We start from the raw sequence: 22,293 nt of genomic DNA on the forward strand, positions 1-22,293 counted from the left end.
CAACTCAAAACTCCAAACACTTGAACCTTTTGGGTTTGCAAATGTGAGAATTGAGCTGCTTTCCTTCATCTTACATTATAATAAACTGAATAGTTGTAGCTGTTGGACTGTTTGTCAAACGTAATCAGAAATTTGATGATGTCACCTTGGGCTCTAGGACTCTGTGACGGACAATTTCACGTTTTTATTGACTAAATCTTGGCAGATTAGTCGATAATGAAAATCGTTAGTTGCAGCCCGATTCACCTAACCAACAGAGACATCACTGAAATATTTGTGTTAAAGATAAGATGTTTGTCACCCAAAGCACTAATCAAGACACCAATTCTCAACTCTAATTGCTCAACAAGAAAGTTCACACAGTTCACACTGAGCCATCGCTAAACATGAAAAACATTCTCTCTGGAGAGAGAGAGAGAGACAGAGACAGTGTAGAACACATGCCTCCAATGCTTGTTTTACCTACTCCAACACACGGGACTACAGATTACAATGAACACTGAGACCAGTGTGTAGAAGACTGAAGTTTTCATTATATATTCTTGAGAGATCTGAAAATGTAGAGAAGATGTACAGCAACTCCCTGGTGAACAGCATAATCCAGCTTCTTCAAACTTCTCTATTCTCCTCTGCTCAAAGGGACTGTCAGCAGGGTTTAAACACAGCAGCACTGCAGCCACAATCCCGTCTCACACGCTGCTCATATACAGCAAATGCAGAATAAGGCTGATGGCTTACTTCGTCTTTCATGTAGCTCCTGAACATGCAGTTGCAGAGTCCTTAACTCCATTTTCAAAGTTCCCTGCGTGGCTGCTTATCATGAAAGTGATTAGAAATGAAGAGCTCTGTCAGTGATATGGTTGGAGCCCCTGAGTTGGTTGCCTACAGGCTGCCAAGCTCTCTCAGCTATTCAATACCAGATGGCAGTTGAACTGCTGCTGCCAACACCACTGATCCTCAAAGGGATCTTCCACAGAAGCTAATATACTTTTCTTCAACCTGAACGAATTTTAGCCTCACTTTAATGCTGCTGTTGTAATTCAAATGCTGAACAATTAGACCAAGTCAAATGGCGTTTCTGGAGGGCACATACAAGTGAGCATTAGACACAGGAATAAACAACAATCATTACCCTACATTAGCCTGCCACGGAGATTTAGGATGAGCAGAGAGGCAATGAAACAATCAAGTTATTACACCAACAGTCTTAAACATCAGCCCAACAGATGGTGTGCTGCAGCGATAGCACCACATGAAGGGGAATAACTTGACAAAAGCAGCCAAGCATCTTGTAAAAAGTGATGCAAGGAAGGATCTACAGCATGTTTCGATCGGGAGCTTCCTAAAGTGTTTGTAATGAATGGCTGTTGTTTCGTAAGGGTAACACAAGTGTTTTTCACACTTCTGTCCACAAATATGGACCACTGAGGACTCTTTCTTTCACTTGAAGTGTAACATAGCACACCAACTTTACCAGTCTCTACGGCAACTTTTTTCCCCCTGAAACAAGATGAGAGTGGTTGTTAAAAGAGAAACATGAAGCTTCTTCGAGGTTCCTTTGATGACACATTCACTCAGCACCAAACAGAGATGGGTTGCAGCTGTATCGGTTGAGACAAACAATCAATTGTCCATCCTCAGAGAATTGATATTTTTACCACTAAGACGCAGTTTGAAACAAGAAAAGCAAAAGATATCTACGGACAAAAGAGGTTGTAGCCTTTATCTCAAATTCATAAGTCAAACTACAGGATTAGTTTTAGAGAGAGAAGGATTTAAGAACAAGCAGGGCGAAGTGTGGTGCTGGCTATGGGACTACAAGGACATCCTGTTGTGGAAAAGCATTGACATTTCAGCAGAAAAATGCATCCATTTGGTTAAGAGGTCTAAATGTGGCGTGTCCTCAGTAATGTGCAGACTGCCATAAGGGACTCAGCTGGTCACCAATGTCATGAGATCTCACAATCCACATGCAGCAACTTCAAGTTGTACTTTCAACTTCACTGGAAAATTATGGAACATTCCGAACAGACTTCATCTTGTAGTGTTATTCTGTATCAAAATGGATTTTGGTATGTACTCAAAAAAGAATATTCTATTGAGATGTCATCAGAGTAAGTGAAAATGAAAGCCAAAGGAAGCTGGAATCATATCTAAACTCTCTTTAACTGTAATCTGTGATTTCGGGTATCTTAGCAGAGGTGGCCATTCAATGTAGATACACTGATCAGCTACAACATTAAAACAACCTGATGAATACTGTGTACAGCTCTGACCCATTGGGGAATGGACATGGGACCTCTGGGGGTTTCCTGTGGGGTCTTGCAGCAGCTCCTTTGGGTCCTATGGGTTCTATGGGTCCTGTGAGTTGGGGAGGTAGGGCCTCTGTGGATCAGACTTATTCCTGTGCATCCCGCAGATGCTCAGCTGGGGAGAATTGGGAGGCCGGGTTAACACCTTGGGCTTTGTTGCGATCCTTGAAACCATCCCTGAGCAGTTTTGGACGATGCACTGTCCTGCTGGGGAGGCCACCACCATTGCGGAGTGGGTTAGGGTACACGAATGCCAGGACACAAGTTGTAATAAGACGATCAAAGTTATTCACTTCATCTGTCAGTGGGACTAATCAGTGGCTGATTGGTGTTCATCAGGCAGAGAGAGGCAGCTTGAACACTGGGGAGACAGACTTGCATCCCAGTCTGCTTTAGCCTACGTCCAGTTTACAGAAACAGGTGATTGAAAACTTGCATCGACAGTGAGCCAAAGCGCTTCCTACCTGTCTGTCAGCTCAGCTTCGAGCAGTCTGGTGACAGTGACGGTGCAGAATACCGATGGGCAGGCTGAGTCAGTGAATAGCTCTGGGAGTTCGTCACAAGCATGGATGAAACAGAAGCCAACTGCTTTTTCTTTTCAGGTTAAGTGCTTGTGATCGTCATTGTAACGGAGAGATGAATAAATTAGCTGGTCTAAACTCACTTGGCACATTTATTTTTTCTGGTCCTGGATAACTTCAATTTTATTCAGAGAATGACTGCTGGTGAGTGGGTGGGCATGTATTACTTTCAGCCTTGAGAAGGATGCTCACTCACTGCACTGGTTATTATGTTAATTCTGTAAGCAGATGTGAAAATAATAATAAAAAAAAATAATAAATCAATCCTGTGTTCAATATGGTATTAGTCTCAATCAAAAATAAACTTTGGGAGGCAGTGTTCGTCAGGGATGTAATTTAAGCTTCTGAAGAGCTGAGACAGTGTCCTGTTTTAGACTCCATTTAAAAAATGACCAAAATATGAGGACAGACAGAACATAAAAATTAATCCACTGCCCATCCTGAGGGTCTGTGTCACAAATACATTTCCACTAAGTCGAGCTCTCATTGAGATAGCTGGTCTCACTAAATCTGACATTTTCAGGTCATCCATGACTCATATTTTCACTTTGCTTTTTTTCTACTTGTTTCTTTTGTCTTTGTCACTTTTTTTTTCCCCGACAGCTCCTGCTACAGGAATCCCACTCAGTAACCTCAAATTGTCATGCACCAACCAATTAAAATTTGAGAGTTTCCAAAGCTGCCAAATCTCCTGGTATTGTACAGTAGCCTGCTCTGTATTCAGTCTTAATTTGTTCTGCAGCACGACCATCCTATGCCAAAGAGAGCTGAAATATTTAAGCTCCCTCTCAAGCACTCTATGTACAACCTTTAAATCTCTCCCATCTGACAGATCTAAGCAAAGTACCCCCCCCTCCCTCGCGCCATTAAAGGCAATCTGAAGATGCTCTGCCGATTGATCAGAGACGACTGCCAAAGTGTGGAGGTAAATAGCTGTCACAGGGCCTGATGGACCTTTGGTCATAGAGAGGCACTCGACCCCCATTCACTCAATTTGATTCAAAGCATGTTTGTGCCTCCGGAAGAGGAGAGGGGAACTGATCGGTTCTGTCTGCGCGAGATAAATGACAGTGTACGAGAGAAACAAAAACCTTGTAATCAGAGAGGGACAAGAAACATTTTCATCCACCAGACAGAGCTGATTTTCACCAAAGCATGATGTCATTTTGTCCTAAACTATATGTTTTATCAGATGACACGCCGTGTTTTGAATTCTGAATGATTAATTATGCACTGTGAAATTATTCTAATTACTGCACCCAACAACTTCTAGCTTAACTATATGCTTCATTACAAAAAATTAATGAAACCTTGCTTTGCTAGGACAGCTGGGGAGCCTGCTTCTGAATGCCAAAAAGTATATGAAGAAGATAATGTTTTGTGAAGTTCTAACGAGGAATAGGAAACAAACTGGTTGCAGTTTATTTTTAGTCAATATACTCAGTGCCTTGACAAATGGCAAATTAATGTCATGAGACTAATCTTTGACAAGTCATTGCTTTTATGAGCTAAAGGAAAGCAGCAATTAGGCTACAAACACACACACACAACTAAAAAGCTGTGGGACATCTGAGGTAAATTTGCCATGACTATAAACAGAGGAAGCTGGTGAACAGAGTGCCAGAATAAAGCGGAGTAAGCAGGTTCAGTTCAAACAGCATCCTCGCTTAATTAGATCCTGTGAGCCCAGAGAAAATGTCACATTTAAATGGAGCTGTTCATGCGTCCTGCCGATTCGGGAATAAACGCCGCGGAAACCTTCATAGTTGGACGTCGCAGCAAAGAAACCGAACAACTTACATCCATAAACAAGCCTCTGCATGATGGGCCTATCCACTACACTGTGACTCACCACGCTCGATCATGCTGCCCAAACAGAGCAGAAACCGGGCTGAAGAGCATGTGAAAAATATGCATTTCACCAGCAGTGATCCGGCGTCAGCGTGGATTAAACCTATCCTGAAAAGTTCGTCCATAAACAGCCGCGGCAGACGCCTGTCAGTCAAGATAACGTCCATCGTCCGCGTCCATTGTGCTGAGGAGCAAGTGTAAATTACTGTTGATCAGTTACCATCAAAAATCACACCATTACACATCAAATGCTGAGCCACACGAAAAAAACACAACGCTGCCACACGGGAGAGAGGCAGCACCGCTCTTCTTCTGCGGTCTCAACAGCTGGTATACGCCCGACAATTACCAACTCAACCCAGCGTGAAAACCTCACATTTCTGCTGCAACTTCTATCAAACAACGCGGAGGTGAGCGATTAAGAAAATGAGGCAAAAACGCCCCAGAACTCGTGCGGTGACTGACGTCCGGTGATATACTGTAGCCTGCAGCGACAAGTACGGACAAAAAAAATCACATCTCCGCTGTCAAAATAACCGAGAGGAGAGATCAAACTTGAAACGTGTACCTGTGTACTGCAAGAGAAACATTGTCCACAGAGGGCGAGGTGCGGGTCTTTGTCGGTCCTCTGCTGTAGGACGAAGTGTACGAAGTAAAATCCTTGAATGGGGCCGGGGCTCGTCCCTCAGTCAGTCCGCTCCGCTCGGCAGACTGGACTGCAATGAAAGCAGCCAGTCGAAGCGGGACCTTTTAGCTACGGCAGGCGAGCCCGCCCTCGCGACGTGCCCGGTTCGCGACTGAAGCGGAGAGACGAGTTCGCTTCGGCTACGTGCGAAGCGCAGGCGAACTGTGAAGGGCTGTGACGGTGGGCTCTACAGTCAAAAAAAAAAAAAAAAAAAAGTCTGCTGTACGGGCGAATCCGAGCAGCGCTGGTGAACTGTCAAGAGAGGATGTCGTTTTCACGGAGAGCTCCAGCCAAGCTGCCCCTACGGCGAGTCACCCCGTGCGAACAAGAGGCATCTCTCCGCACGCTGCCCACTCTTCAGCTGAATGTCAAATAGGCTGAACTCTAAAATACGATGCTTTTTTCCCCCGAGTTTTCTTTAAGATTTTGATGGCATCTTACGAGGCGCAGCCAAGCGATGAATTCCACACGAAAAAGTGAGGCAATTTGTCCAAAACTTTTGACAGCTGTGCTTTTCAGAAGGTGTCATTCTGCAGCTTGCCAGTTGGAGGAGGAGAAGCATGGAGATTATCAGTTCAATACCAGTGCAGACTGTGATGAGAGGCATTCCTCTCATCCCAGAGGCTAAAGATACGCTCTGTTTTCAAATGAATACTGTAGGAGAGTCCTTGTTCGAGCTGGCGTGAGTGATTAAAGTATTTATGTAAAGAAACAAGTGGGATTCCAGTCATTTAGCTCCAGCTGCAGTCTCTTTACCAGCTGTTCTGGACCCATGTGAATTATGACAGTGAGACCTTGTTACGTCTAATGACCCGCACTTGTTTGCCTTCTTGAAAATAATATCTGCATTCAGCTCAATGATATAACGAAGCATTATACTCAAATACTGATGTAATCTTGGGTTCATGCGGTTAACAATAAATACGTTTTCTTTTTTTCAAATGACTGAGGCTTCTGAGACTGTGAGAAGCGTCTTGGTTTGATCAACACACAGCCGAAAGATTAATTACACAAGGAAAACAGCAGAGCAAACACTATTATGCTTCCATAATTAGATGCAAGCTGTGTAGGCTACAGAGACGGGGAAAAATGTGCTTGAGAGTCATATCTACTGTATCACTGCAGTGGTCAGCCCAGTCGTTTACTCCTGATCTCGTGAAGTCCCTTCAGTCTGGCTCAGACCGGCTTCTGGAGCTGTTCAGTGTTAATATTCAGTCCAGCTTCTCGTGGTAACAGCGTGTCAAAAAGCTTTACCGTTCATTTAGGCTGATGTAAGCAGTGTGCTCATTTTGGGAACATCTGCCCATGAGAAAATGAAAAAGTTTTCCTGAGTAATTGTTTCTTGTATTAAGAGCACGTATAGGTCAGCATACATAGATTAGCTGGCAGGTTATTAGAGAGACAACTAATGCAGTCAAACACAACAGCCCTGCTATGAATCCTATGAATAATATAATTTTTATTGAGGTCTTGATTCAGGTCTCAACCACTGAGATGTGTTTCTAATATTTAATCTATCATTAATCCTCATTCATATAAAGGTGGTGGACAAAATATTACACACAATACAATTCATCAGCACCACAAAGACCTGCCTGTGAAACGACCATAAACTTGTTGTCCAGAGCTCTACATGTTCAAACTTTCCATTATTCTGAGCACATCTAGGACTTCTCATCCACTGAGCAAACTCAGGATCATGTGATGTGGTGGAAATACGTCATTGATGTTTGTGTCACGCATCAGGTCGGGAAAGGCTGAAGTCTCGTAACATTTTCAGTCTCTCCAGTGGAGCAGAGGCTTCAGTGGACATTAACTCACATGCTTCATGTGTGTCATGATTGAGAAGTTTCTCCTGCTCTTAGATTTTACAGATACGCCTCAGCTAAGAGTTACTATGCAACTATTTTGCCACGTTAAAACGCATAAAAACAGGTTGAAACATATCGCCTTGTCAAGGTTTTCAAGGTCAACAATGAACTCTAAACCTCAACCCTAACAATCAACGAGCACCTCTCTAAAACTTTCAATAATGACACCATAGCTATATTGGAGCTTCAGTGATTAGTTGATTAATCGATTAGTTGATCGAAAGAAAATTAATCGCCAACTTTTTTGATAACTGATTAATCCCTTCGGTCATTTATCAAGCAAAAATGCCATAACTTTGCTATTTCCATCGACTTAAACTTGAGGATTTGCTGCTTTTCTATGTCATTTATGAAAGTAAATGAAGAGTCATTGATGTTTTGAACTGTTGTTTGAACAAAAGAAGCAATCTGACAACTCAAGTCAATCTGGGCTCAAGTGTGATGCCACTTTTCACAATCTTATGGCTTTTTCTAGACTAAATGATTAATCATTAACACAATCAATTAGTATATTCTAACCTTCATGAAGGCACTGTGGGATTTACTGAAACAACTCTATTAGACTGCCTTGGTCTTTGCTAGACATACCTAATAAATTGGCAACTGTTTGTGCTTTCAAAGGCTGCATTCAAACACGCGTGCAGCTCGGGTCAAAAGGCCTCGGACGCTCTTAGAAAATATCTGCGGGGTCAAATTATTTTCTCCTCTGCCCCACCTAGAAGTCTGTTTCCAGTGCTATCACAAAATGATTTCAACGGTAAATAAAAGTATTTACCAAAGGCCAGAGTGCCATTCCCGTTTTCCAAAACTAAAAATTGCTCTCAATTTCTTTTCCACTGTGAAGTCAAAAGAACACGACTACAAACAAAAAACTGTTATGACAGTAACTTCCTACACTGTGTCTTTCATCCATTGATGATATACATCTACATTAACTGTAAACAACTTTAACTGATTTGGAGGAATAAACCGTCTTCTGTTCGCTCAATGCGCAGTTATTCTCTGGACTTAAAACTGCATGTTTACAGGCACCCATTGTTAAAGGAAGATTATGATTATACATATAATGTTCTTACTTAGATCCATCTCAAATATGAAAAGTGGACTTAAAAGATTATCACAGCTGGCAGATTCCCTCTACGGGTACGACTGAAGAAGAATCTAAACAGCCAGGCAGCTCAAGATCGACCACAGGGAGCATCTTTGTCTCCTCTGACTGATTTTTTTATTACATTCAGTTAAAGTTCCTGCAGATTTTTCATGCAAATCCCGCACTTTCAAAATAAAACTCAAAACAAACTGTCCTAAAGACTAATTGAGGTGAAATTCACCTGTTTTCCGGCAACTAACCCAAAAGCTCCAAATGAATTATTCAGGCTATGTTACAATGAGGATACTTGGAAAGACTTCAGAAACATGACACAATAATATGGGAACCTGTCTCCCTCTAACACTTGGACCGCAGCCTAGCCTTTGAAAATTATTGGAGGGACATTTAAGGAAATTCCAGAGACAGTTGTGCATCAGCAGACACAAACAGTATTATTTATCATCTGTATTTAGCGATATTAAAAATAACAAAGCAAGTGACTGAAAGCTGTCTTTGTCGCTGTCCACGTTTTCACCAGAAAGGACTTGTCATAAATAAACAGATTTTTTTTCCCAGGCAGAATTCAATTACCCCTGTCAGCCAGTAGTAATGAGTAACAGCCAGTGCATGCTCTCATTCAATTTCAGTGTCCCTAGGGAATGATGTTTGTCTGATGTCTCGATTTTTTTTTAACAATGATGTTCTTTCTGTGGCTTGCTTAGTGTAGCAAAACATTCAAATCAAACACTAATTTGACTCTGTGCCTCAGCAGATGAAAGCAGCCTTCGTTTGCTTTTATGGGTTCGTATGAGAATACGTGTACTTGGTGACATTACAGCCTTCTTAAGTCAAATGAACTGCCTGACTTGAATGCAAGGTGAAGTAAGTAATTCTGGCTGAAAGATATCACCATTAAAAAAAAAAAAAAGATTTCACTGTTCCATAAATCATGAGTTCATGTCGCCCAGCTCGCCTCACTTTAATACATTAAATAAGAAATGTATAGAATGGTCGACCCAGTTAGATCTAATCTCATGCTCAATACATTTGGTAGTTAGCAGGAGTTCATTTAATGAATTATTCAAATTCAATTACTGCATATTAAATGAAAGCTTGGCCTCATCGACAACCATCATTGTAAAATTCTAACAAGTGCTTTGAGAGGCATAGTCCTCTCCTTAACTAGCATTTGTTTCAGTCAGTGTTTCCCTTCTCACTAAACAACATTTATCACTATTCGTCCTGTGAGATGTTGGCACTGTTTGGCTGCCTCTTGCTTGCAATTTGCCAAATCAAACACCCCTGTTTTCGCTTGGTAAGAGTGCAACCATGCTGTATCAATATGCCCTTTCCAATCAAACAACAGCGTTCAGGTAGCTGCTCCGCGAGGCCTTCGGCGAGGGAGAGAGGATGATATTTAAAAAGGTTCTGCTCAGTGGAAAGCCTATCAGTTTAAAGTGTCTGCAGTGGTATTTGGTGTGATCCATTTTGAGATCAATGAATGGCGTGTTTGCTGCCAGACACGAGTGAAAAATGTCATTAACTCCACTGCCCTCTATGGAGGAAGACAGCCAGCAGAGAAACGTGTCATGAGGATGGGGTAGATCCCTGTCTTTTGGATTCTTGCTAGTTATCTTTGACCTCTATCTTCCTTAATCCTTCCCTTTCTAATTATCTGTCCCTTCTTCTGCTCCTCCCTCCTTACCTCACACCCCTGCCCCCTGACTGATGGTTAGCAGATGATCATCTGGACAGGAAAGGTTGAGGTGACTCCCCAGCTTAAGTCACACCTCATTAAGTGAGCCTCACAGTGTCCCAGTGCACGTACTGGTGTATTCCTACTTGGATGAATTTAATGAGTTGCGGAGGAGTAACAAGGCACCATAAAAAGTAACTGGATCCGATGTGTTTTGAGAAGCAGAACCATATTTGAGAGAGTTTTCAGGTTGATGTGAGAGGAGGGAGTTACTGAAGGTTTCTTGGTGACGGCAGCATCTGCTCTGGAAACCGGATTAGGCTAAATCCAAAAGGAGGCCAGGCCTGTAACTGGAGAATTTTCCCTCGGCATGAATATTGATGGAAATGGGTCTCAAACAGAGTGCAAAACAATTGTTAACCCCTCTGCACTGTTCATGAACAGCACTTGCTGCCCCACCATCATTGACAGCCAGAGAATCGCTTCACTCAAACACCACTCGTGCATCGCCACCAATATGGCCACAAGACAAGGAGATGACATGTCGCGTTAGTTTGTTCTACAACGTTACCACGCTGCATTAAAATGCTGCAAGTGCTCTGATACAAGCAAAAGCAGTTTATGAAAGCAAGCGGGTACCGTGGTGCATTTTGGCAGCTGTATTGTGCGGCAAGCTGGTTGTGATTCCTGGCACTAAATGCACCATCAGCCTTACGCAGGCATCAAGAGGTCAACAAAAAAATCTGGCTGTGGCATAAAGAGACTTTGAGAGAACTTAAAGTGGAAATCTGATTCCCTCTGAATCTGACAACAGACCATTCATTCATACCTGGCAGATAGAAAACAGCTGTAAATCTTAGAAGAGATCCTTGCTTGAAAACCAGAAAATGTCAAATAATGTTATATTTCTCAGCAGGTAATAGTTAGAGTTTATTTTCTTGCCAAGTATTAGTCATAGCATTGGTCATCTCTCTGTAATAGTGAAATATGTGAACAGTGACTTTAAATCTAAGAATAAGAATAAAATATTCTACTGTCTTTAAGACAGCCAAGACATTTTTGTTGATTCTGGGAAGGAGAGAAACCTTCAAACTATGGCCCAGTTTGTAACACAATAGTAATGTGCAAATCCTCCAAAAAGATGAAGAAAGGAAAATAACTATCTTTGCCCAAAACTTTGCTTCATCATGTGGGATTTTCAAACCTCACATTTGCAGAAACTATTATCTAGATTTGATGGCCTGTCGTCAGTCATTTGATGATACACAGCAAAATGTTTCCCATCATTGGTGCATGTTTTATGTGGCTTACATACCTTTGAAGTGGCTGTTTAGGGTTCAAGCTAACTGTACTAACTTCATCCCTCACTAAAACAAGAAAATATATATAAGCTCCAGTGTAAATAAACCAATTTTCTCTAAATATTCACCCAGTGAACAGTGCTTGTGACTGCTGGCCAGTCAATTGATGCACTCCTGCAGAAACTACAAGACAACAAACAGGAGAAGAGTTTTAAATTCAAAAGGCGTCACGAACACCAGACAGAAACTGGTCCTTTATCCATCTGAATAGACTGAATACCTTACATGTAGTTTGCATTTAATTTCTTTTGCCATGTGCTCTTTTGTCATAGTTGATATCATGTATATTTTATTGTCTACTAGAAATCTCAAGGTATCAAACCTTGAAACCAGTAGCCTGAAATGTTGGCTGAATGCATTATTACATCCCTTCCCACTGCAGACGGTCGTGCAGTGGGGGGTTGGTGTGTACAGAATTTGATTAGTTCATCCAATCCCGTGTTCACCGCGGAGACTAAAGCAGATGATCTCATGAACAGTGTCTTTTCTTTCTCCATCCAAACCTGACAAAGGTTTCTACGAAGGTTTCACAATGAGCAGACGTCGGCCTTTCGTCAGTTTAAATAATGAAGAAAGAGACGGATAAACTTGACACCTTCATTGTCTCACACCTTTAAACTGCCCAGTACGACAAGCTGCGAGGCAGAAGAGATTGCTAGATGATTAAACCCACTAAATGCTAAATATGCTAGATACTAGAGAAAACTGCAGTGTAGAAGTAAAAGAGAGAGCAGAGTAGACAAGCAGGAGGGAGGGAGAAAGGCCAAGTATCAGACAGAGCATTCATTATCACCTGACTGACCTGCATATTGCGCTGTGTGAGAGTAATGGGAAAGGACACACTCATCGGCCAAAGCGCAGCAAGAAAGGCGCTTTTCATTCCCCCTCTCTTTCCTCTCTCTTAAGCAATCTGTCAGTTTCTTACTCGGTTCAATTTCTATTCGCAGACAATGCACTGTACGATCCCATTGTTTCTGAAAATACAATAACAACTCGCAGAGACAGTAATGTCATGCCTAATGAAATGCATATTGAATAGCCCAGGTATTGCACTTTCTCTGAAGATTGTTATGTAACAGCTAATTGACCATTTAATGAGTACCTTTTTTTTTTTTAGTATTGTGCACTTATTTTGTTAGTTATAGGCAGCGGCAGTTAAAAAGGCATGATGCCTTGCAGATGCTTTCAGCTGAATACTAACATGGGCACGCTAACATGCTCACAATGACGATGCTAAATCACCAAAGTCAGAAGGATTCGCTATCTGGGAATCATTAACGTCTGTATCGTGGCAATATATCCAGTAGTTGTTTAGATGTTTGAGTCTGGACCAAAGTGGTGGATCGACCGACCTCTGACAGACCAACGTTGCCACCCTGATAGCAATGCTGCTACTGTCTACGTTAATTACAACAAGGGGAAGTGTCAGAGATGCAAGGCATATTAAACAGCTTGGCAGTACTGTAAAAGTGAAGCATACACTTAATTAACAAATGCATGACCATGCAAGTGATTTATTTAAATGAAGTATTTTGGGGATGAAACTATGTCTGAATGGATACTGGAGATAAAGTTGCTTTTGGACAGCCAGCAAACCGTTGCCTGATATCAGAGCAATCAACCGGTTACACTCCGTTTCCATCTTCAGTCTGACATTGCCTGCCCTCTAAGCGATTTCTGGGGGAGAGTTGGACTTGATTTTCCCAAACCAATCACTAAAGACTAATGTATCTGGACACACCGGATAACAGCTCCTGCCAGTGGATGACATACTGCGAGTTGGGCTGTGCTTGGTTTTGGCTCGTCTGTTTACATCATGGCTGCTGGGTCACAAACTTTCTCATATTTCAGCTAAAAACAGTTCACTAAAGTATGTTTCTGAAAGCATTTGAGGCGTGAAATAGACAATGCAGTCACTGTCTTGATTCATATCTTATCAGCACTGCCTAGTTAGTCAGTTTCTGCCTTGGTTCCGGTAGACAGCTTAAAGCTTTACAACAGCGTTGGTCCCGTCCATGGCACTGATAGGCTAATCGTTAGTCCCCCGGCGGCGCTCACAGGATCGTCTGCTTTTCAGATGACAAACCACTGCTTCGTGTCACGATACCAGACTATGAAGCATCAAGCTCGGTGGAGGGGTTAGATTAAAAGGTCTGGACCCAGGTAAAGCAAATTCCCCAGTGCCTTCAGTATTTAATGGCATAACTAGACTAAAGCATTCAGTGTGAGGGCAGTAAACTGGTGCAATTGGTGGCCATTTACTCCCGAGCTTGTGTGTTTTCACACAATTTCAGACAGGCTGCAACAAGATATACTGAGCCAGAATCCCAGTCAATGTACTCTCTTCTCAGGTGATGTGGGTGTGCTGTGAATATTGAGTTACCCATTCATATAAGCACCCCAAGTCTAGTCAGTCACTTTGGATAAAAAAAACACATTTCAATTGACAGTGCTGTATTTGCATATTTAGGTTTATAAATACAATGAGCTGTCATGGGATTTTGGTGTGTGTGTGTGTGTGTGTGTGTGTGTGTGTGTGTGTGTGTGTGTGTGTGTGTGTGTCTCACTGTTTTCTATGTCAGAATCCTGTATGAATCATACGTGTGATGAATGAAATTAACACTTTGAATCAGAAGTCCTGACACTAATAACACAGAGGATGCTGCAGATTTTGATGTCAGCACAAAAAGAGACCGCAGTGAACAAAAACGGCAAAAATAAACAGGATTAAAGGAGAATAATTCAAATCAGGGAAGTGTGAGGCAGGGTCAAAGGTTACGAAGAAGTAGGAAGGTGAAGATTTTCTGAGACAGATATAAAATGAGAGCTTTAGAAGGTTGTTGGTGTGTGAAGCAAAGATGTGACCAGCAAATCCTCTCTGTGATGTGAAACCTTCGTATTCATTAGAATGTACGGCCTGGCACTAACACACACTCCAGCCTCTTACCTGTGACTCGGCTTGATCTGTAGTCTTTGTACATCCTAGAGAGGCGGCGTCATCGCGTGTGAGCTCAGCTTCTCTGGTCTTGCAGCAAATCTGTTTTGGAAACAAAATCAATGGTAACAAAGTGATCAGTTGCTGTTTGTTCTGCTCATAAAAATGCCACGGATGAGTCTCTTTCGCCACAACTCTGGGACCCGCCTTTTTCATTTCGTCGTCCTTCAAGGACGCTGACTGAGAGCGGTTAAGAAGGGCTAAAATAAAAGGGCTTTGTGTTGAATAGAGAGAGAAGGCAAACAGAGGAGAATGTAATTCATCCGCTTCTCCGAGAGGCACGACCTCCCTGCTTTGTGGAGCAGAAGCTCATCGGAGCCAGAGAGGGCTCTGAGGCGCGGGAGGGTCCCATTGACTGCACTATTAACACTCAAACTGGGGGGATCAGCATAGAGGAAATACAAAACGCTGCCAGACAGGATGCATAGAGAATTCTGTAATGCAATTCATTCCACCAAGAGGGACCCTGAGGGTGCCGTGATGACCAGAATAATTGGCTTTCTCTAGCTATGATAATCTGCATCAGTCATGCCATGCCAACACACTCTCAGGCCACTGAGAAGGTCACAGTGATCCCCAACCCTCGCTCCTCTCTGCTGACAGCAGGCCCTGAATTCCTATTGAAGGAACGCACAAGCAGGACATTTATTCCGTATTCTTGGGATTTTACCCTTAGTTCACGGTTTGATAAAGTGTGTCGCCTTTTTCAGCATCAATACGTTTGTTTTGGACTTGGAATTGAATTTCCATTTACTGAAAACAGTACTTGATACATCATACAATAAGGCTGAAACAATCAGCTGAGAAATCAACAATTGACGACGATTAGGAAGAAATTGTGATCACTGTTTAAAGATGTAATCCTGAACATTTCAGTTTTGGACGTATTCGGTGACACTTGTGGTTACTGGTGGTAACAGAAAGTGCAGTTTAATACTACAAGTCCCAGGATTTGGGGGGCAGCAAAACAAACTTCTGTCATTGTAATAAAGAAGTCACTCCTTAAATGGCCTTTTCCTACCATGCTGGGAGCACCCTGATCTGATTTCATACTGCACATGGCATGAGTCCATGCACAGCAGGGCACATTGAAATGATTGGTTACCTCGCTGAGAAGTTGGAAGTGTGCAGCCTGCTACTGTGGCTGCTCCTGGTCTTGTTTTGTAGACACATTTTTGATGAACACTAGCAGACAGTGTTAATTTTACTGACAAACACGCTGCATATCCTGACTACTCTATAAAGTCAACTTGTGTTTCGCCAGTTAAATGCTTTTAATGTGAAGGTGCAGCAGTAGGAAATGTTTGGTTTGCATAAGCAATAACTTAATGCAGTATTTTTTCCAGGAATGTAAAGACACTCTGTTGGTAATACTGCAAATGCAAGGGCTTTAACTAGCGGGCCATAGGCTCAGTCACCACTGTGTTACTTCATTCGGCAACAGTGACTTAACGGCATTTAGTTCAAAGAAAACCTTCAAGATTATTACTTTATGTCAGTTGTTGAGGAAAAATGCCAACAGTCTCAGCTTCTCAAGTACGAGGATTTCTATGACACACATCATTGTAACTGTAATTTAGTTTTGGACTACTGTTTGGACAAACTCTGGGAAAAGGTGAGGCACATTTTTCACCATTTTCTGAAACTGTGTGGACTTGGATAGTGAAAATAACCACAGCTCAATTCTTATCCAAAAAAAAGACACTTCCGTATATAAAGTAGAAGCCATCCATGATTGTATCTCACAGCTTTAGGAGGATTTTAGTGCATCGGTTCAGTTAGTCTCTTCCTTACATGGCAGGCAGCGATAGGATTTGATCATTTCTCGCTGCCTGACATGTAGGTACATGTTGACACGTACCGAATATGATGCAGACAAGAAGATCCTGGCACACAATAACATCTTCAAGGCATCTTTGCAAACCACTATGAACAAATGTCTCTGAAGACTGCTTTTTTACAACCTACACAACAGATGAGCACGCACATTATACAGTAAGGCTTGAACAGCAAGAGCTCAGTAAGAGGACATGAACCCCGATGAACAAAGACGTTCCCTTGACCGTATGGCACTGCTGCTTATGTATATCTCCAAGGTATTCAACTGGCAATAATTTCTTTTCAAACTTCTGAACATCCAGATCTGGCAATGAACACTTTATAGGCGAATTCAACAGGAACATTTTGTGATCATGCTGATAAAAACACAATCTGGCTGGTATTGTGTTTCCTTTAAAAGGTGCTTATGCAAAGTAGCAGTGGTGTACACAATCCATAAGAGACATGGCTGAACATTCAAATGGGTTTGTGTAACTGTTATACTGCAGCCTGCTCTTTCCATTCTGTTGGCAGTCTGGGTACAGCTAAGTCAAAAGTATAAAGTTCAATAAGTCAGTTAAATGAATTGTCTCAGTTCATTTCAATGAGGCAATAAAAGGTAAAACAGGTAAGGTCTGCATCTTTTCTTGCTGCTGGCAGTGAAGGCGTTCAGTGTGTGTATTGCCTCTTAGTAGCTGGGACAACTGAAAAGCTTAGTGGTGATTAAACCCCCAGACCAAAAACAATGCATCAATCCATCATTATCAGCATTTTTTTTTTTTTTAAATCACAGTAATTGATTAACTCAGCAATTTGCACCTCTATCAGCATCAGGGGTTGTATTTTGGAGTATACTTCTCCAACGTATGACCCCAATTCCACAAAAGTAGGACACTATGTGAAGGATAAATAAAAATAACAGAATGTAATAAGTTGCTAATCCATATTGATACATACTGAGTTGAAAACAGTTCAAAGATAATACAGTATAAGCACAAGTACAAGCTGGGACAGGGTCAACTACAGACTGGGAAAGTTGATGAATGCTCCAAAAACACCTGTTTGGAACGTTCCACAGGTAAACAGGCTCATTGGTAACAGGTGATAGTATCATGATTGGGTATGAAAGGGGCATCCTGGAAAGGCTCAGGCGTTCACACGCAAGGACACGACGAGGTTCACCACTTTGTCAAACACAGAACTGTATAAAGGATGTTGCTACATGAGCTCGGGAACACTTGTAACGCTGTTGTCGATAAACACAGTTTGTTTGCAAATGACTGCACTCTGTTTTTATTTATGTTTTACGTGGCGTCCCAACTTGTTTGGAATCGCAGCTGTATTTGAAGTCTGTCAAAACTCAGGTTCAAAGGCACATCTCCTCCGTGGCCCCCTGAGCAAGAACAACCCTGTGTTCTGCTGCTACACAGCAACAAAACTGTTTATTACAGTTACTGTGTTGTTCTGTTGTTATGGTGAATACAGACCAAAGTTCTACCCAAGTTTTACTTGTATTTGTCTGCAGTATAATCAAATTCATGAGCAAGGTGTCCTTATCAACACTTTTGACCTCTAGTGCCCTCCTAATATGATTCAGTAGAGACGATCTGATAACATTAGATTAGCCCTGGGAACACGGGATGTTTATGAGTGAATGCACAATTGGTTCCTTTTTGCCACATGGTTTCAATCCAGAAAACAATGCAGACTGAAGTAAAAGAACGCTTGTGGAACTAGGAAAGAGACACAGGATTAAAACACTGGCTTGTGCTCAGATAGGGGCTCTCGAAGCATGAATATTTTCATAATGAACTATATGAGACAAAACATCATATTCCCATAACGAGACCTCCTTTTAACACATCTGAACCCATTTTTAACACATCATGGTCTACAGCCTTTGTTTTCCACATAATGCCTTGTTAGGACACTGTTGAAAAAATCTAAAATAACAATGACAGATGATTTCGTGATAATACGTTGCTAATTAAATGAATAGAGTTCTGGTTCTTAACCTAGAAAACCAAGAAGGGGGAGAAGGGGGGACGACAGGAAGCAAAGGGCTGCAGGTTGGAATCAAACCCAGGCAATGGTGCACATGTTCAACCAGGTGAGCTATTCGGGCACATGTGTGCAAATTTGAGTACAAACTAAAGGATCAGATGTATGGCAGCCAAGCAAATACAAAAATAATCAGTCCTACTGTATTGTTACTGTATTATCTGCAGACTGACACAAGAGCAAAACGATGAATAAAAGTATGCTTTGCCCTTGCACTGACAGACATTTGGACCTACAGGAGGTGGTCGATGGAGAGCCAGTAAAACGGCTGCAAACGTGAGCAGACTTTTCACCACAGCGATGGCTACCACAAACGAAAATCAAGGCCAATGAGAAAATGCACACTCTCACTGTGAGGATAGAAAATTAGGCCACTTATTCACCATCAGAATAGCATTAGCCTAAACTTCGGAAGAATAATGACAGTTATTTTAATTTGGGCAAATAAAATGGGGAGGGTGCAAAGGAAATCCGTTTTATAAGTCCTTTATGGGCACACCAACAAATGGCATTCATCACTCTTAAGGCACCCACGTTCCCCATCATATTTGTTATTACTAACATTTTTCATTTCCACACACTTAGCTCTAAAATACTCTTCCATAGAGAGGAAAAAGCTCGAGTTGCTAACTTGAGGAAATGTGTACACTAATGATTATGAATGAAGCAGAAAAGCTGGGAAGAGAAAAGTTTCACACTGGCCTTTGAAATCAGTCTCTGAAAAACAGCACACAGCAATGCGCAGGCTTCAGCGTAAACACAGAAGCTGGGGAGGCTGATGTAGACACACTTCCTGTGAGACCGGGGGGTTATTACAATAAAATAACAAGATTTTCTCCATAGCACAAATGCAACTTGAATTGTTTGTCAAAATGAGCGCAGAAGTCAAAAAAACCTTTCAGCAGCATTGTATGCAAGACTGTTATTGATGGCTGCTCCTGTTTAACTGGTAAATCAATAGAGCAAATGGGCAATAATGTCAGCTTTACTGCCTCAAAACTATTATATGTTTCTGTGCATCTCCTCCTACATATATCCATCATTCAGACAATGTGTTTAGCCTTGTGTAGGTATGTATATATTTTCATATATATTTTCACACGCAGTTCAGTGCATTAGTCATCTTGACGAACGCACAAGGCCAGACACCTGTGTCTAGCAGGGATTAGAGGATCTCCTCAGTGAGGAGAAGATTATCAGAGTCAACCAGCCTCTATAGTGATGGAGAAGGAAGATACCCCATAATAGCCCCGATAGGTCCATTCATCTTTTGTCTCCACAGCAGGGAAACAGCAGCCCGGGAAGGCACAAACCAAATCGCCCTCTGCAACAATTTGCAGCGTTGGATTAATCATACGAACTTCACAAGAACTGATCGGTACTTCACAAGCAGCTCTCGTGTATCTTTTCTTTCCTGTAGCTGTCCCTCAGCCAGTGTTCTTATCTATGTGATGAAGTACCTCATCTCCCACGCAGGGGCAACAAAAAGAAGGCCTGGAGGCGTTTACATTTGTCTGGAAATCACAGAAATATGTCCACAACATCGGGTGCGGGTGAATCTGCTCCCACATGTTTGTGTTTTAAATTTTAAGTTGTGCGGTCTCCTCTGTGAATTGCTAGTGTTGGAAAAACATCATTCAAATTTTTCCACATCTTTTCCTCATTACTTATATCGTTAATATATTGTGCTCATGGCCTATTCTGCTGCTGTGAGCAAAGGTCAGAGAGGTTAGTTGGAGACATACTTTAACCTCCATAATTCCATAATTTATTATTCCACTACCAAGTGAGCAGGAAAAGGTTCTAAAGAGTTTCCAATGCTTTATAGTGCTCTAAGTTTAGTGCCTTTATATAAGCATTAAAAACATATTGTATGTAAAGGGAAGGAAGTTCAAAGCTAATTACCAACAGATCCTTGGTGTCGCTAAAAGCTAAAAAGATGAGAGAGCAATTTAAGTAAAAACATGCACGTTCAGTGTTTTTCTACAATCAACAGTCGAGAATAGATTCTCAGTTTTCAGTTTAATATAGTTGGTCGATGCTTATATGGTTGCTGCAAGACAACGTCTGCAGTCGTCAGATGTCACGTGTGCTCTGTGAGAAATGAAAACGCTTCGCTGGATAGAAGCATTGTCATGTTTGCAGTGATGTCCTTATTTCTGTCCTCCTTCTGACAAGTGTGCGTACTCCGCAGTCGATGTAATTAATATTTTTAACTGCATACAATGACAGTTGTGTAGCATATATTAAAAATATAACCACCGCTCTTCCTACGCCATTACAAACATGCAATCATGTGGTTCAGTATTTGGTTGTTAATGAGCCCCCGCTGACATGTTTGATGAGATGACAGTCTGTCAAGCTTTCCTCCACACAGGGAAACAACATGTTGGAGAGATGCGTAGCAGCACTATGCTGCAATACGAGGCCACGCTGCGAAAACGATCATAAATAAATACAAAAAAAACAAATACAGAGAAACACTGAAGCAGTCATCTGTGCCCCGTGGGTTCTTTTCTTGAAAATACGGTCGTAGATCTTTTTCTGTCATAAATGTTCAAATCATTTCATTTCGACAGTGAACTGATCCAGAAACAGTTTCGGTAAACAATTTTAAAAAATACTTACATTCACTCTATTCAGCAGTGAGTGATAAAAACGGTGCAGCAGCAGAAGTATGTGCGCTGTAAATCACTCGCATAGCATTTCTGCCACTGATGAGTGGCTTGTGTACTTGTGTTGACGTTAAACTATATTTTAACTCTGCACATATTACAAAAAAATGTTAAAATGCCCAACAGATTTACAGTACAAGACAGCCACAGAGCAAAGAGAGGGCAAGTAGAGGACAGAGAGAGAAAATCAGACGTGTCCACTGTTCCCCTCCAAACAACGATCAAAGAGAAAGAAACTGGTTACAAGTGGGGTGCATCTTCCATCGTTTAGACATGGCCCAGTCTGAACGCTCTGATGTTGAAGAGGAAAACACTTCTCTACAATGTTAACAGACATAGCCAGAGGACCAACACTGCACCATGTTCTATCACCCCAAGACAGGAAACAAGCCCCAGAGTGTGAGAGAAGCAATAAAATGTGTAACTCAAATAACAATTTGAACATCCTCAAATAACAAATGAAACTCCATCTTAGGCGTATGGAAAAGTTTACACAAGGTCTACAGCTTCGGTGTAATCATCACTCTAGCCGGTGAAGCCTTTCTGGAGCCCTCGGTGATGAAGAGGCCATCGCAGAGTACTCGTTATCCTCAAGTGGTTTTCATTTAAACATGGAACAAGAAACAGATATTACAGTATTAGAGCCGCTGCTGATGACTACTTCCCAATTAATCGTGTGGTTTATAAAACAGGGAAAAATGCCTATCACAATTTACAGATTCACCAGTTTATCCAAGCAGCAGTCAATTTTTGTTCAAAAAATGACAAACCATTATAGAAATAGTTGCTGATTATTTTTCTGTCGATCGACCAACTGATGAAAGACAAATCGCTGCACCTCTAAATGCTGTATTCTGTTACAACAGCACCACTGAATCATTAGAATCCTAATGAGAGGATGGAGTCTCTCAGACAAGAGTACAGTGAGGAAACACACATGTAACAAAATACCAGCAATGAAGAAACTAATGAACCTAGCCAAGCCGCTTTTCATCATTTGAAAACTCAGTCCTGATCTCTGAGCCACAAAACTCCGTTAACTGACAGCCGTGTTGCTGGTTATGGGAAACAACTTCACTTACTGAACAGTTTCACTAAAGGCAGTCTGGGGAGAGGCTTTCGCTCCGTAATTTATGAGTGGGCAGGGAGCCAGTGTGTGTTGTTTAACAGCCACAGACACGTGCTGTCTTTGCATTCATGGCCAATGAGGAGATGGGGGAAATCATTTTCTCTCCTCTCCTCTCACAGACACAGTGAGCTGCAGCCCAGGATAGAATTTGGTGGAGCCAAAACAACC

At 41.8% G+C, this 22,293-nt stretch overlaps 2 protein-coding genes across 4 annotated transcripts in view; both read right to left on the reverse strand.

Annotated features, from left to right (window-relative positions):
* Positions 1-22,293, reverse strand: part of rpl36a (ribosomal protein L36A) — a 324,940-nt gene that overhangs the window by 204,340 nt on the left and 98,307 nt on the right. The gene's annotated exons all lie outside the window — the stretch shown is intronic.
* enox2 (ecto-NOX disulfide-thiol exchanger 2) overlaps positions 1-22,293 on the reverse strand; it is a 167,769-nt gene that overhangs the window by 115,789 nt on the left and 29,687 nt on the right. For 2 of the 3 annotated variants that reach the window (XM_070962542.1, XM_070962544.1), the window contains exon 3: positions 14,395-14,484. In XM_070962542.1, coding sequence (XP_070818643.1) covers positions 14,395-14,428 — 34 coding nt within the window. In that variant the 5' untranslated portion in view covers positions 14,429-14,484. Of the gene's footprint in view, positions 1-5,312; positions 5,533-14,394; positions 14,485-22,293 lie in introns of those variants that run through there. The other variant, XM_070962543.1, reaches the window with a different exon arrangement.

This window comes from Chaetodon trifascialis, chromosome 5 (assembly GCF_039877785.1).
Source record: "Chaetodon trifascialis isolate fChaTrf1 chromosome 5, fChaTrf1.hap1, whole genome shotgun sequence".
Lineage (NCBI taxonomy): Eukaryota > Metazoa > Chordata > Actinopteri > Chaetodontiformes > Chaetodontidae > Chaetodon > Chaetodon trifascialis.